This window comes from Citrus clementina, unplaced genomic scaffold (assembly GCF_000493195.1).
Source record: "Citrus clementina cultivar Clemenules unplaced genomic scaffold, Citrus_clementina_v1.0 scaffold_3, whole genome shotgun sequence".
NCBI classification, from domain to species: Eukaryota; Viridiplantae; Streptophyta; class Magnoliopsida; order Sapindales; family Rutaceae; genus Citrus; species Citrus x clementina.
Genome location: NW_006262339.1, coordinates 23767153 through 23782935, shown reverse-complemented (window position 1 = coordinate 23782935; position 15783 = coordinate 23767153). Strand labels below are relative to the sequence as shown.

Here is a 15783-nt window from a genome sequence, read left to right as displayed (position 1 = left end):
AATGGATCCCACATTTTTTCACCCCGCAGCACTCACACTTCAAAGGCGGAAAAACATTAAAGTGGACTGCCTCCGGAATAGAATTGCATTTCCAAAAACCATTAAAATCCTCTTCACAAAACAAATAGTACCCAAAATGTAAGTGATCTGATTCTACATAATTAACTCTGCTCTAAAATAACCGTGTGTCATGCAGATCACAATCTTTGGTGGTTTTCACTTTTAGCTCAAAAGAAAATGAAAACCATCTGCCACAATCTACATGACGGTCTGAAAATGCTAAAATAGCACTAAATGCAAAGCCCAGTACTCTGTTGTTATTGAAGAAATCTGGGGGCATCTCCAAGGTTATAAAAGATCCCTCACTTTGAAAATTAAACCACCTTGGAATTTCATTCCTAGCTAGTACGACATGACTTTTTTCCATGGGAAAACCTCTCTGTACCAAAAAATCATAATTTTAAACCAAAAAAAAAAAAACCGTATAAATTGTAAGGAGAGAGAGTTAAGACACACCTTTTCCCGTACTTCTTTCCAACGGGCAGCTACCACATGGCCCATATGCTCAATTCTCATGGCATCTTCAATAGTTCCTGCAGTAGAATTACCTTCCAATTTAAAATTATTGCTCTAGTCAAAAAACACTGCCTATAAGATTCAGAACTTAGAGAATAAACCTATTAATATGGTTGCAGTGCCGGGCAATAATTGGCATCTAACCATCGTACAAGGAAACTTTGGTAAGGATTCATGCCCCTCACAATAATTTAAGAGGAGGTGTCGCAACACAAAAAGTTGGATAATGCTTTCTGGTATCTTCTCAATATTGGTTTTCACTAGATTCAATATTATTGGCGATGATAACTGGCCAAGACGTTCGGGCAATCTCCGAAGATTTGAGCAACCACGGAGATTAAGAACTCCAAGAGATTTCAGCTTGCATAGGATGCTTGGGAGACTCTTAAGCATTTTACAATCTGAAAGGTCCAGCCACCAAAGCCTAAGTAGAAGCTCAAATGATGAGGGCAGTTCTTCAATTGCAGTTCCACTTAAATATAGCCGGCTTATGTTACTAGATGAGATCTCTGGAAGCTTCTTCAGTTTTGAACAACCAGAAAGATCAAGTTTGGTGAGAAATTCCAAATTAAATATTCTAGCTGGAAGACTTTTCAGGCTTTTGCTATCTTTTAGATTCAAGATAACTAGCTTGTTCGGATGTGAAATCAACGTGGGGTTTGGAATTTTGGCAATTAGCTTCTTGCAGGCACCATGGATTATCTAGTTTAACTTACCATGACGCTGCTCGATCAAAAAGAAGCCAACACAAAATCATTACCATGTATGATAATTCAACGTTATTATTGAAAGATTGCACATATATATCAAGATATACATACCTTCACACCATCGCAAAGTTGTTCAATGTCGCTACCAGGCACTTCAAGAAACAAAAGCTTCTCTGCATTAAGGTTTGAAGGCAATGACTTCAACGGGTATCCATGCCAGTAAAAATACTTCACTTCAGCAAATCCGGGGTCTTGCAAATAAGACACCTTACATTTGTTCTCTCCGTTGAATGATGAGCTATAGAATTTTAAAAATCTCAACTTACGCATCTTTGTGAAAGTATTGGGATTTAGATGGATATCTTTTACGTTTGACATATCCAAACAAATGCCCTCAATTTTTTCTGTCCCCTAAAATTTAATTTTAAAAAAATAAAGTTAAAATTAAATGAAAAATGATATGTATATTCCACCAATGAATCGCACCTCAACCCAACCAAGACAATTTTTTGGGGTAAGTTTGTCATTAATTCATGATTAGAGGTAGCTTAGTTATTAATTCAACGTTTATTTATTCTTGAGTAGAGTTGAGGTGGGATAGGAGTGGGGCTCTCTGCCATTACAGGAATCAAATTTCAATAATCCATGTTTATGGTTATTGCTCGGCAGCTAAACTCTTAATTGCAAATGCACAAAGAAACATAATATCACACGTAATATTTAACATAAAAATTCTGTATGTATAGTACACAAGTTGATATATAAATTAGGCTTACAAACGATCACAGAAGTTGTCATGGCATTTATAATTTATTGTTACATCATTTAACCATTATTGTTTTTTTTTCCTAATCATTGTCACACTGCTATTAATTCCAAGGCTCATCGGTTCGAGCGCGTATATATATATTATATCAAGTTTGTAAATGCTATTATATTCCAAAATAATAATCCACAACAAAATGATTACCGTATTATGTGTAAGAACTTCATAGGTATCCTCATGATGCTGCCACAGCCTACTGCGGTTTTCAGGATTAATTGATTCTTGTCGAACAATTTCCCGACCCAATTTTTGTAGTAAATCATGCATTGTTATCTTGCTGTATGAATCAATAACAATGAGAGATTTATCGACGAGAACACTTATTCCTATTTCTGGGTAGAAACCGCTTGCATTAAAGAATTTCACTACCAGATTTACACCCTCGCCTTGAAAGAAACAAGCAACATCAAGGAAAATATTTTTCTCCTTATCGTCCAAACCATCGTAACTTATTTTTAATACCTCTAGGATACTTGGGTGGAGGATACTTTGCAATTTATTTATTGCACTTTCCCAGACTTCTTTTTCCCTTTTATATAGAAAGCAACCCAAAACTTTAATAGCTAAAGGAACACCTTGAGCATATTTCATTACCTTGCTTGAAAGTTTCTCGTAACCAACATCAGGATGGTTTCGTTTGAAGGCATGTCGACTAAAAAGCTCAAGAGCGTGATGATACTCTAATGGCCCCATCTCATATATTTTCCTCACCCCCCAATTTCTAAGCACTTGTTTATTTCTGGTGGTTATTATGATTCGACTCACAGGCGTCAACCAATCAAGACTTCCAATTAAAGATTCCAATTGGCTGAAGCAAGTCACATCATCAAAAACAATCAGAACCTTCATGCGGCCGAGCCTTCGAAAATTGAGGCCAATATCAAGAATCACATTTTTATCCTTCAATAAATTTGAAAGAAGTTTTTGTCGCAGGCAAGCTAATCCTCCCGGTCTTTGTAATTCTCCTCTAACATTTTCAAGGAAGCAAGAACCTTCAAAATATCTAGAGATTTTGTCGAAACTAGCTCTAGCGATTGTTGTTTTGCCTATACCACCAATGCCCCAGATCCCTAAAGAGTAAACATCTTTCGACTCAACACCTAATATGGATTCAATTTCCTCAACTTTTGATTCTAGTCCAACCAGCTGGTTGTTGTTATCACCCGGCCGAAACACTTCATCCAATCTCTTCAAAATGTGATTAACAACTTCATTTATAAGTTCCGACTCACGCCTAGCAAATACATAAAATTATCCGCGGTAACTTCAAATTAATTAATAGGAGGAATTTGTATTAAATATGAAATAAGGTAGATTGTTAGTTTTCCTATTGAAATTAATATATATCACTATAAGTCTACAATCTCACAATAAATTGATAACTCTTAAGTTACAGGAATATGTGTGATTTTTTTTTTAATGGTGGTATATGAGTGAGAGGTTGAAATTGCTTGAAAAACTACAGAGCACCATTGTAAAATTCTCGCGCTTTTATTATTAATTCTGTCAAAATTATTTTATATGAGCACAAAAGTGGGGAAGTCAGGAAGTCTAGAATTTTATGCTTAAAAATTTTTAAAATTGTAGTTTAGCATCCGGAAATTTAACTAAGAGAGCTGCGTGAATTTTATTTATTGTTAAATATTAGTATGAGAAATTAAAGGTAACTTTTCACCTCATGTTAAGAGAATGAAAGCCAGACAAAGTGGCTGCTTCCTTCAAAGCATTCCTCCAACTCCGCAGCTCCTCAGTATTCACCTTTAATCTTTCTGCAAGCTTCGAAAATGAATCTCCAAAACTCCCAGTTCGGTTTCTCACGTCTGATGGATCAACCCGATAGAAAACCGGAATCACAATCTGTGCATACTCCTTCTTGCACTCGAGGATCTTTACAAGTTCATCGAGACACCATCTAGAAGAAGCGTATGATTCAGAGAAGACGATAACTGAAATGGCTGATGCTTCAATTGCATTCACAAGTGACTCCGAAATTTCAACTCCTCTGTTAAGTTGGTCATCAATGAAAGTCTGGATATTTTGTCGACACAGAGTAGAATAGAGATGGCTAGTAAAGTTGTCTTGGGTGTCCTCTCCTCTGAAACTAACAAAAACATCATACTTCTTGTTGTTTCGAGAAGAAGAAGCCATAATCAACAGAAACAGTTGAATTGATTAGAGAGAGATTTCGATTCGGATGAAAACAATTATTGAACCAAATGTGAGCGACTCTGTAGAATAAATCGATGCCATGAACCTTCCTTCAAGTTCCGTGATAATTTTTCAATTTCATCTCATTGTCCAACCACGTGCACCCCACGATGATTGATTAATTCCACTGCTTTGTAGACTTCTAGCTGAAAATTCCACATGAACACCAGACTTTTCAACACACGGCTTCTGTGCTTTCATACTCATAACTATCAGCAACGAGGGGCTGATATTTTAGTTTTTATCCTCAATTTATCTTATGGTGATATTTTAATTTTTAGCCTCATAACTGCCAGCAATAAGTAGGGTGATATTTTAATTTTTATCTCTGAATTTATCTTTTCGGTCCTCATCTCTCAATTACTTGTACTTAGTTTCAAAATTATTCTTTTTTTTTTGTTTTAATAGCTCTTATTCATATTCCTTAGCGTTGATTTTAAACATATGAAGTTTAACTTTTTAAAAAAAATTAGTTATTTATTTTTTTTGTATCATATGTCTGATTTTTAGATATTTACATTTGAATTAAAAAAGTAAATTTTAATGACCTTTGCCGAAATGAAAAAATGTTTGAATAGAAAATAAATACTATATCCTAAAAATATTTCAATTCAATATAGTTATTTCATAAACTACGAAGCCTAATCCCTTTTATTCGTTTTGACTTATAAAGACATAAATGTTAAATAACCACATTTGATGTGTTTTCTTATTATAAAAACAAACAAGATGCCATTTAATTTTTAGATATTAAAAAAATTAACATGTTATTGAAACATTTATATTCAAAACCATTCAAATTTTAATCAAATTCTAACCTATTCAGATTTAAATTAAAAATAAATGCTACCTTACTGTCCTTTCAAGTCTCTTGCGTAGTGATGAAAATTAATTTTATTTAATCTTTCTATGTTGGATTAGGCTTCAATTGTATACCATTGTATCTTATGTTTGAAAATCTTTTAAAGTATTTTAAAATTGAGAGAAAAGGAAAATTGATATTAAAAAATAATTTAATTTCAACTACTTATGAGTTGTTGGACCATAAACTGTATTATATGTCAAAGAACATGTTTAGCTGGATAAAATTGTTGGCTACGTCCTTCATTAAAAGAAATGATAAAATATATTTAAAATAATATAATTAATTAATGCACGTATTGTAACGCGCATACAAGCCAAAAGGGAGCACATGTGGCTAATTAGCAAGCTGTCAGCTTAAAGCAAAGCACATGCATGCTTCACCTATGTGCTTGTCATGCGTGATTGGAAGCAATGGATATATATAAAGTAAAGAATTGAAGCAGCTGTCACCATTTTCATGAATCAAACTAAAACAAAGCAATTCAAAGAGAAAAGAAAAAGAAAGGAAAAGGTGAGAAGGGAAGAAAACAAAAGGAAAAGAGAAGAGGAAAAGAACAAAAGAAGAAAAGATGAAGAAAGAAGAGGAAAAGAACAGAAGAACAAAAGATGAAGAAGAAAAAATAAATAAAAGAAAAACCGAGAGTGAGAAATGATTTTGAAAAGAGGAATTGAGAGGAAATATTATAGGAAAAAAAATTGGATAGTTATATCTATATCCAGTAAATCAGTAGGTAACGTATTTAAGAAAATTGAACAATTATGATTTAGTTTATGTTATATGTATAAGTTTTTATATCAGTTCTAACAATTAATTTTTGAACCCTATATTTTAGGAGAAATCCAAGAATTAAGGAATCTATAGGAGCTCCAACGAACCCCGAAGTGAAGCATGTTTTGTGAGTGGATTACTATTATTATTTATATGTATTCTACAAAGTATTTATGTTTGATAGTATGATTTAGTACCATGTTATGATTATATGTACGCATATTATATGATTGATTGAAACATGAGATGTGATTGCCAGATACCATATGTGTACCATTTCCCATAGGCTCTATGCATGTGTAGTGAGAGTTAGATTACTCGACCCTTGTGATGTAGTTAATTCCGCTGAGTATTGAGAGGTTTTTCCACCACTTTACTTGTGCAATGATGATTCCAGTAAATATTGAGAGTTATTTCTCCTACATATTATTTGGTGCAGTTTTATATATATGATTTCATATTTGCTTGTGTAATGTGTTCAGTGCGAAGTTATGTCATACAATTATGTAGAAGCATTAGAGCACTAATTTATTTATAGATACACACACACACACACACACACACACACACACACACACACACACAATTATATCCATTCATTTAGCCACGAGTATATTATTTTCCTATTTACCCCATTTCTTTAAGATTTTCATAGGATTTCGGGAAGTTCAGCTTCTAATCAGTTGAGGTTGGGCCACAACACGCATTACTGCATGACTTATATTTTGAGCACGTTTATGTTTATATGTATACATCTAAAGTGTATGTATGTACAATAAGATGTGAACTGTGCAAGTTTTGAATATATTTTTGAATGAGGTACATATGTTATTATTTGTTTATAACAAAGGCTGAGGTTAGTGTTATGTATTCATGAATTAAATTTACGTCACAAGCTTTAGATATAAGATCACATGATTCACCTCGAATCTGGCAGAGAGGTTGGGTCGGGTTGTGTCATGTATGATATGCACTTACTTAGATTCAATATAACCATCATTTACATGATAGTTTTTCAAAATAAGTGCACATATATCATAGTATGATTTACTTTTTATATGGCTGATATGTACTAATCATGTATTCTAAAATTTGTCCCTTAGTTAGCGGCATTTGTTTTAAAATTTTATGCTAAAAGAAGGTCATTTTAAATTTCAAAGTGTAAAATGTATTTTTATACATTTATACAATACTAAGGATGAAATAGTCTTCAACATAGATTCCTTAATAAATTTTAAGAGAGCTAACATAAAGTGGTTATTTAGAGAAATTGAACAATGGATGGTGCCTTTATTTAATTTATTAATAAAATGCACCTAGAAACTAGGGATGGCAAAATCCTCCACGAGTTTGGGGCCCCATGGAGCCCCACCCCAAATGGGAAAAATTTTTAATAATTTTTGGGGAATGGGGTGAGGAGTGGGGGAAAAATAATCCCCAAATTGTTAACCGGGTGGGGTTTGGTATTGCACTCCCCACCCCACCCCTACCCCAATCCCCATTATATATAAATATGTTTTTAATTCTTATTTCGTAATTTTTATTTTATCAACTATAATGTCAATTAATAATTTTTTTTAAATTTTTATGTAATATAAGCAATATATGAATAAAAGAAAACTCTACAATATTTTTCAATTCTAAAACATTATTATGTTTTCTTTTCTCTTTCAAGGTGTTGCTCTCTTTAAATATTTTTTTACTTTTAATATCATTTTAAGATATTGTTTCAAACTTTTAGAGATTTAAAAAAAATAAATACTTCATAATATGGTGATGATTTTATTTTAAGTTTCTAATTTTTAATTTACTGAAATCATATATTAATATTTACTATAAAATAGGTAAATAGGGAATGGGGTGGGGATAGGGAAATCATTCCCCATGTGGGGATTTCCCATCCCCAACCCACTAAATTTATTGGGGCATGGGGTGGGGAATGGAGGCAAAAAATTTTAATGGGGTGGGGAATGGGGTAAGTCTCCCCACCCCCACCCCACCCCCACCCCACCCCACCCCACCCCAGGGGAATGGGGTAAGTCTCCCCACCCCCACCCCACCCCACCCCACCCCACCCCATTGCCATCCCTACTAGAAACTGATGTAGTCCAAAAGGCGTCCTTTGTTAGAGTGTAGTAGGAGTAAATATATGAAATAAAATGTTGGAGAAATATCTGTGGGGAATAATAATTGTAGAAAAAGGGAGCAATAATTGATAAAACTTTTATTTTAAAAGTTGGACTATTGGCACCCTTCTAGTCTCCTCATCAAACCCTTTTTTTCAGTTATATTTATTTTATTTCCAAAAATTTCCTTTTATTTTCAAAGACACTCTTTTAGTTTTTCATTTAATCTTCTTTTATTGTTAAAACTCAAAGTAGTATTGTACTATTTTTCATCTCTTTTGCAATCTTATTGTTATCCTACATACAAATTAAAAAGTTTTTTAGGTGATAAAGTTTGAATGCTAATCATTAGCTTAAATAACACATATTTTAGATTGTAGTTTGAAAGTAATCTTGAGTACAAAAATATTTAATCGATAAGAAATAGGAAAAGAAAATTAGATTATTCTAAATTTATACAATTTATCTTAGATAAGAAATAATAGGTAGGAAATAAAAAAAAAAGGATTGATTATTAATGTGAGTAATTTGTTGGGGAAAAAAAATCCTACATGTGTTTATTTCTTCTTTGCTCTTAACTGTAATTTTATTTGAAATAGGGTTTTATAAGAATAATGAAGGGGTGCCAATAGTTTCACTCTTATTTTAATTGAAATATAGGTAAGAATTGATGGTGCTTCGAGACACATTACAAATGTAGTTTTTCTAGTGAAAAAAAGAGTACGATAGGAAGATTAGATAGATCACATAAAGGTCTTTGACTTCTATTTATAGATAATTATGTACTCTTTTATTTGGATTGTCACTTTTCATGATACCCTTTCATTTAGGGTTATTAAATCAAAATTTGAATCAGATCATCACTGGTCCAAAATAAACCGTCAACATTTCAAATTGAAGTATAAAACCATGGATGGATGCATCTTTAAATAAAATGATATATTTTTATTATATTTGACACTATTTAATTAGACATATCTTTACAATCGAACACCTATTTAAAGCTCCATTTATTTTTAAAATATTCCAGTATAAAATATATTCTCTCCCTTACATGAGTATTTTGCAAATAATACGGGAAATGTACAAAAATAACCCAAAAACTTTTGTAATTTTCACATTTAACCCTCCAAACTTTTTCCTATCAAAATTAGCCAAAAACCCTCTCAAGTGTTGAAAATACCCCTCCCATTCTCACCAAACTTCCTCTCTCTCTCTCTCTCTCTCTAACCAACAATTTCTCTCCCAAGATGGTCACTCATCGTCGATGGATTCCCGGAGTCCATCCTCGACAGCCAACATCACCAAAATTCTGATCAAGATCTGAAATCAAAGATTAGTTCAAAAACCCTAGATTGTGAAGCATTTTCTATTTTCTATTCTTCTTTTATGTTGTGGTTTTCTTGTTGTGTTGGTGATGGTGAGTGAAGATTGAGGTGTTTGTGATGTTGATGGCATGGTTGAAGTTATTGGTATGGTGCATGGGTGAAAATTGAAGTTGGCATAGGCTTGGTGCCGAGAGGCATTGCGCCTAATCTGGTGTGACAATGCGCTTGTCGCACATGATTTAGGCGACAGGTAGCATGTCGTACCAACTTCACGTAAAAAAAAAAGAAAAAAATTAGAATTTGGTGCGACAGGCAGCCGGTCGTACCAACTTTAGAATCATGTCAGATTAGTGTTGGATCTGGATGGATTTCACTATATTTTATCGAAGTTCACTTTTATCATTCGTCGTCGTCGTTTACCGTTGCCATTTTCCGTTGCCGTTTTCCGTTGATAATTTAAGAGTGAAAGACTGTGTTTGGTTTGATAGACAAGGATAATTTAGGGAAGAAACATTGTGTTTAGCTAATTATGATAGGAAAAACTTTAGAAGGCCAATTGTGAAAATTATAAAAAAATTTAGGTTATTTTTATAAATTTCTCAAATAATACAGAGCCATCGCGAGTGCAAAATAATAAAATAATAACACTGCTCACTTGCTCGACTGGGCTGGATTGGGCTGCTTGGGCTGGGCCTGCTATAAGAATGTGTTACCAGCACGAAGCTTTGCTCTGATTGTCACATACACAGAGAGGGAAATTGAAATTGATGATGGCGTTGGCCGCTCAATTCCTGCTTCGGATTCCCCAACTCGGAAGGAAAAATATAAACTTTCCGTCGTACAAGCATCGCGGGAATTATCAGCCATTGTTCCTGTCTTGCAATTACAGCACCAATGACAATTGTTCTTCATCTTCTTCTTCGAAGAAGAAGAATTACTTAGAATTGACCGACGATGAGCTGCTTCGCGAATGCGAAATGGACACGTACAAATCGTCCGGACCAGGCGGTCAGCACCGCAACAAGCGCGAATCCGCCGTACGTCTCAAGCACGTACCGACCGGCGTCATAGCGCAGGCCGCCGAAGACCGATCGCAGCACAAGAATCGCGCGTCAGCTTTGTCGCGCCTCCGCACTCTTTTGGCCCTCAAAGTGAGGAGCAGTGTGAATCTTGATGCGTATTCGCCGCCGCCGCAGCTTCTTCAAATCCTTCCTCCTAAGTCTACTATTAGAAGTTCAGAAGTTGGTCCACAAATTGGACCTAACAATCCTAAATTTGCTTTGGTATTACTCTACTCACTCTTGCTTCGTCATTTGTTTTCTATTAAAATTTAAGTCATAGTAATGATTTTTTTTTTTTTTTGGTTAACTACAGGGAATGCAAGCTCTGCTTGATCTAATTTTCGCAGTCGAGGGATCTGTATCAGAAGCAGCAAAATTATTGGGGTATTGCATTAAACTTAATACTCTATCAAGTGATAATTGAACTTTAAAAAGAGAAATTGCTACATGTAATGTGTTTGATTGGCGTTTAGGTTTCCAATAGTTTTTTAATTTAAAATTTCTCTCATATCATGATCTTTTATAAATGTGGCAGGTTAAGCACTGGAGCGTTGTCACGGTTGATTCTATCGGATGATTCTCTTCGAATGGCCGTCAATGAGTTCAGGACTTCTAAGGTATGCTAATTCATAGCTGATAGTCTGTATTACGATAAGATTCAACCTGTTGGTTAATTTAAAATTGTTATCTTCTTTCTTATTTGTGCAACAAATATAATACTTGAGTAAGAGTATTTTCCTTTTTACTTTCGTGTTGTTAAGTGCCTATAAGTCCATTTTTTGTTGTTGAGTGTCTGCGTCAATGCCTGATGGCATATTTTTAAGTAGCTTTAAAGCATATTTGGCTCTTTGTTTATGAATAATGTTCAATAGCAACCTGCCCCATTGATAAGAGAAATGTATGATATAATTTTTCAAGATACCTACCTGGATTATGAATTGTTATTGGAAGGAAGTACAAGAATAAATTAAGAGCAAAAACTGATTAAAAGATGTATCTTCATTATTACGTGAAATGTATGTTCTGCTTCTCATTCACTTTACCAGAATTACAAAAGTTTTATGTTATTGATGGTTGGATTGTTTTTGGGTTATCCTTGTTTTTTTGGTTTAATTGCTTTACATACATTATGTGTGTAATTTTTTAATGGACAATATTCATTTGAAACATGAAAATTTTAAAAAACTTTCTGATTTGTGCAGGGTATGAAGCCTCTTAAGTAGGACTTCTTGGGTGCTACTTCTGTGTTCGGCAAATATTTTCTTTTTTTATTTTTCTTTTTTCAGTCACCATAATGGGGGTCATGCTGAAATAACTTACTAGTCACTCTGGACAGGAACGGGCTTCTATAAGTAAAGCACACCTATTTCATTCCTTCCTTAGTATGGAGATGCTTACCGTTGGGATGAAGATGGTAATAGCTGCTTTAAAAATTAGTTTTCTTCAGTAGGAAAATTCTCAATCTTGGAAAATTTAAAATTGTACTAGAAAACAAGCTGCCTATTCAACCAATGGCTACATGTAGCATAGTAGTCTCCTTAGACGATTAATTAGATTGCATTCCTTTTGATCTCTCTCTTTTCATTTTTTCTCCTTTTTGACTAGCACTTCTCTGTTCCTTTCCCCCCCCAAAAAAAAAAAAAAATTGCACTTCTCTGCTGATGTCTTCCCAATATCCTATGATGTACAAATGCACAAGTATTCTTGATTGTGACGTTACCCATATATGGTTTCTTTTTTATTTTGGTCCATTTTCCAAAGTAAGAAGAATGCTTTATTTTAATGATGCTTCTCTGCTTTCTTAAATGTATGCTTGTTCTTGTTCACATTTTACTGTTCATCATAATTGGTATGGTCTTTCTTTGGCATCATCAAGCCCCAAATGTGATGAAACATTTTGAATTTCTTATTGATCCAGCCTTCACTTTAGTATAATGTATACACCGTACCTGCAGTAAGTATCATTGATAGTCCGAATGAGTGCGAAAGCAGACTAGTGTGTAACTTCATGATTTATTTACTGGTTTGCACATCCATATTTCAGATGGTTTACTGGTCTCTGGCCAAAAGAGAGGGAAAATGAAAGACTTGTGAGACAATCCTCATGCTTTGTTGACATCAATTTGGTGGTTGATTGAGAAATGAATGATCATACATATGCATATACATATATCATACATATGCATATACATGTACATAAACAAATATATATATATGATTTTCATGGACTAGCATTTGACAGATGACTTGATTATTATTTTTTATCTGTCTGTTTATTGATTCTGTTGCTCAGTCATAGCTAGACATTGCTCATTGACCATTTGTTAGTGACAGGCTCAAATGAGATGCTTGAACTTTTGCTTTTATCTCTTGTACTTACTTGCTTGGATTTAGTTTTGAAAAGCAAATCAACTAAGATTTAGTCAGGTGAGCTTTGCAGCAAGTTGGGATCTGACCCAAGTCATAATCCAAGTTGAGCAGAATATGCACAAAAACTATCATCTCATCCATGAGACAAAAGCAATTTTGAGAGCCAGCATTGGGGAATCCTTTACTAGACATTAGTTTTGATATTTGATATTATGAAAGTCTTTTATTTGATATGTAAAGGTAGGGATTTACTTTGTTTAACATTTTGTGCTATAGGTTGACAGTATTCTATCACTAAAATGCACTTTTTCCAATCAGCCAATGGCAAGCAAATTGCCAGAATGAAAATGAGGCATAAATTAAATGCTTTCTTGAAATGTGGTGAAATCATTTGTTTATGGTATTACTTGTTGTGGCAGAAGCATCCTCCTAAAATTATTTATAAGAAACTCTTTTTACTCTCTATGCCAGTGGAGTGGGCCTTCAAAAGGAAAGGAAAAGTTGTACCTAAAGTTGTGAAAAGGAAGAATTTGCTAGTCAAAAATGAATATATTATGTATGATATTGCCAACAGGAAGAGAGTTTGATGCAGAGGAATCCTATTCTTGAAGAATCAGGTTCTTTCTTCCACTGCAATAACTTTTTGCTTCGTTGACTCTTTAAGATGTAGTTTATTCATTTATATCCGATGCTAGAAGTTTTAGAGCCTTCTAAGGCACTCTTTGTTATTGGATTTTAATATTCACAAACAATAGATTGACCATCAAAAGTAGGAATATTAATGTCCATTATCTATTGATTTTAATCTTTGAAAAGAGAATCCAAGGATTATGGTGTTGTGGCCAATGGCCACATATCCCTGATCTTTCTCTGCAAAATTTTCAACTGGTAAGGGCCACCATATATACCCCTGTTGAGTATTGAGAAACAAAAGTTTCAGTAAAGGCTGTTTGTACTTGAATGTTTTTTGCATAGCATTGTATCAACTAATTACAAATTGTAGAATGAAATGGGTCCCTTCCGGGAGTTCCTTTAGATCCGAAAACTGACACAGTCAGATATCTCCACCACTTAATTTAAAATATCACTAATAACCAAATGTTTAGTCTATATTTGAACTCTGTTGTACCAGCCATAAAATGTTCTTATTATCCTAAGCTAAGCTAAGCAAGACCAACTGTAGGAAAATGTTAAATCAACAGAGAACATTCTGACATTCTTTGTTTAATTCTTTAATAAAAGAGTGAGGCCGTGAGGGAACTTTGATTGACATGTTTTAAAAATGTAGATTTGATTCTCAATGGTTCTTAAATATCAGGTTTTTCTTTTTCCTCTTTTATATGTTCACACTCGTGGTGAAGCTTATCTCCACAGATTGCCTTTCAAGATTGTTTCATTTTATTACACCGTAGTCCTGCAATATAGAAGAACTAGAAATGGGGGTGGACTTACAAGGAAAGCTTCGGCTAGCTCTTGGCTCTGTTAAGGATCATGCCACTATTGGCAAGGCTATGATTTACAACTATGATGGAAAAGGCTTTTCTGACATTGAAATTGCAGTGGTGCGAGCAACTGGCCATGATGCTGGCCCCATCGATGACAAATACATGCATGAGATCCTCTTCCTGGTTTCAAATTCCCCAGGGTCCATTTCTTTTCTTGCAGAAAGAATTTCTCGTCGTCTTGGAAAGACAAGAAATCGCCTTGTTTCCCTCAAGACTCTTTTGCTAATTCATCGTCTACTACGAGGAGGCAATCGTGACTTTGAGCGACAGTTACGAAATTCATATGTCTCTGGCTATCTTCAATTGACTACTTGCTGGTTCTTGAGGAATTCGGACCCTTCAGTCAGTTTTCTTCACAAGTATGCAGCATATCTAGAAGAAAGAATGGGATGGGTTATCAACCAAGCTGGTAAGCTCGAACCTGTCATGTCCCCAGATGTGGAGTTTCAGTGTCATGGAGAGAAATCAGTCAATATGGTATTTCGTAAACTCCTAAAATGTCAGGTTTTCATAGATAAGGTTTTACAAACTTCACCATTTGATAGTTTGCCTTGTGATAATTTGGTTCAAGCTGCCATGATCAACATCTTGAAAGAAAGCTTCCAGGTCTACATGACATTTTGTGAAGGTCTGGCAGCTCTTGTCGACTTGTTCTTTGAGTCAGCAAGGCGAGCAAGAGCTTTAGCGTGCGACATACTTAAGAGGGCTTCCCAGCAGACTCAAGAACTTCATGATTTATATGAAAACTGTAAGCGAAGGATTGACAACAAGAACTTGGAATACCCATCAGTGCAAATCATCACTATGGAACATGTTCTGGCATTAGAACAATGCTTAGGTTGTACACCAGTGAGGTCAATGGGATGCCCCCTGTTAAGCAAAACTACTGGCTCAATCCCTCCAATTTTGAGTTGTCTAACAAAATCAGCAGAGTTACAAGTGGCAATGACAGCCAATGAAGGTGAAAAGGATAACCAGAAAAATGAAGTTAGTGTGTCATCAACTCTCTTCTCGTGCACACTGGAGACCAAAATAAGCAAGGTGTGGGTGGTGTTCGAAGATGAAGACTTCAAAAAATCAGGTTCACCCATTGCTGGATTCTTCGGTGACACTTCTGTTCATCAAACACCTCCTGGGATAATGTTGAATGGTAGACAGACCGGACATAGCAAGACTTATAGCTGTTTAAACCCCTTTTTGACTTGAATGGATAGCTCTGTAGCATAGATCAGAAATTTTCAGTTTGTGTGGTCTGTAAATTTTGTGTGTAATTTATTCGGTTTATTCCTTGTTTGTTCGTGGAAAAATGGAAGTCGACTGTGGATGTATTTGAGCAGTGCAGAACTGTGATCTCAGGTAAATGTGGATGATGCAATAATGTAAAACTAGTAAGTAAGATGGCAGTCAAAAGTTGTTTTAAAGAGAATTAAGTTTACTGGA

At 34.6% G+C, this 15783-nt stretch overlaps 4 protein-coding genes across 4 annotated transcripts in view; 2 read left to right on the top strand and 2 right to left on the bottom strand.

The window, feature by feature from the left end:
* Window positions 1–15763, top strand: part of LOC18046750 (putative clathrin assembly protein At1g33340) — a 60945-nt gene extending 45182 nt beyond the window's left edge. The window contains exon 2 of the mRNA XM_006441798.2: window positions 11805–15763. Within this exon, the coding sequence (XP_006441861.1) occupies window positions 14275–15549 (1275 nt within the window). The 5' untranslated portion in view covers window positions 11805–14274 and the 3' untranslated portion in view covers window positions 15550–15763. The remainder of the gene's footprint in view (window positions 1–11804) is intronic.
* Window positions 95–1124, bottom strand: LOC18048515. Its single transcript, XM_024188998.1, has 3 exons — window positions 678–1124; window positions 517–593; window positions 95–439 (listed from the first exon to the last, which is right to left on the bottom strand). The coding sequence occupies exons 1-3, from the start codon at window positions 967–969 to the stop codon at window positions 173–175; spliced, it is 636 nt and encodes a 211-aa protein (XP_024044766.1). The 5' UTR covers window positions 970–1124; the 3' UTR covers window positions 95–172.
* Window positions 3780–4407, bottom strand: LOC112100227 (TMV resistance protein N-like). The gene has a single exon (XM_024189001.1). The coding sequence runs from the start codon at window positions 4258–4260 to the stop codon at window positions 3784–3786; it is 477 nt and encodes a 158-aa protein (XP_024044769.1). The 5' UTR covers window positions 4261–4407; the 3' UTR covers window positions 3780–3783.
* Window positions 10155–11843, top strand: LOC112100225 (peptide chain release factor 1-like). Its single transcript, XM_024188991.1, has 4 exons — window positions 10155–10690; window positions 10782–10852; window positions 11004–11085; window positions 11671–11843. Exons 1-4 carry the CDS (start codon window positions 10175–10177, stop codon window positions 11689–11691), a joined length of 690 nt encoding a protein of 229 aa, XP_024044759.1. The 5' UTR covers window positions 10155–10174; the 3' UTR covers window positions 11692–11843.
* Window positions 15764–15783: the final 20 nt, after the last annotated feature.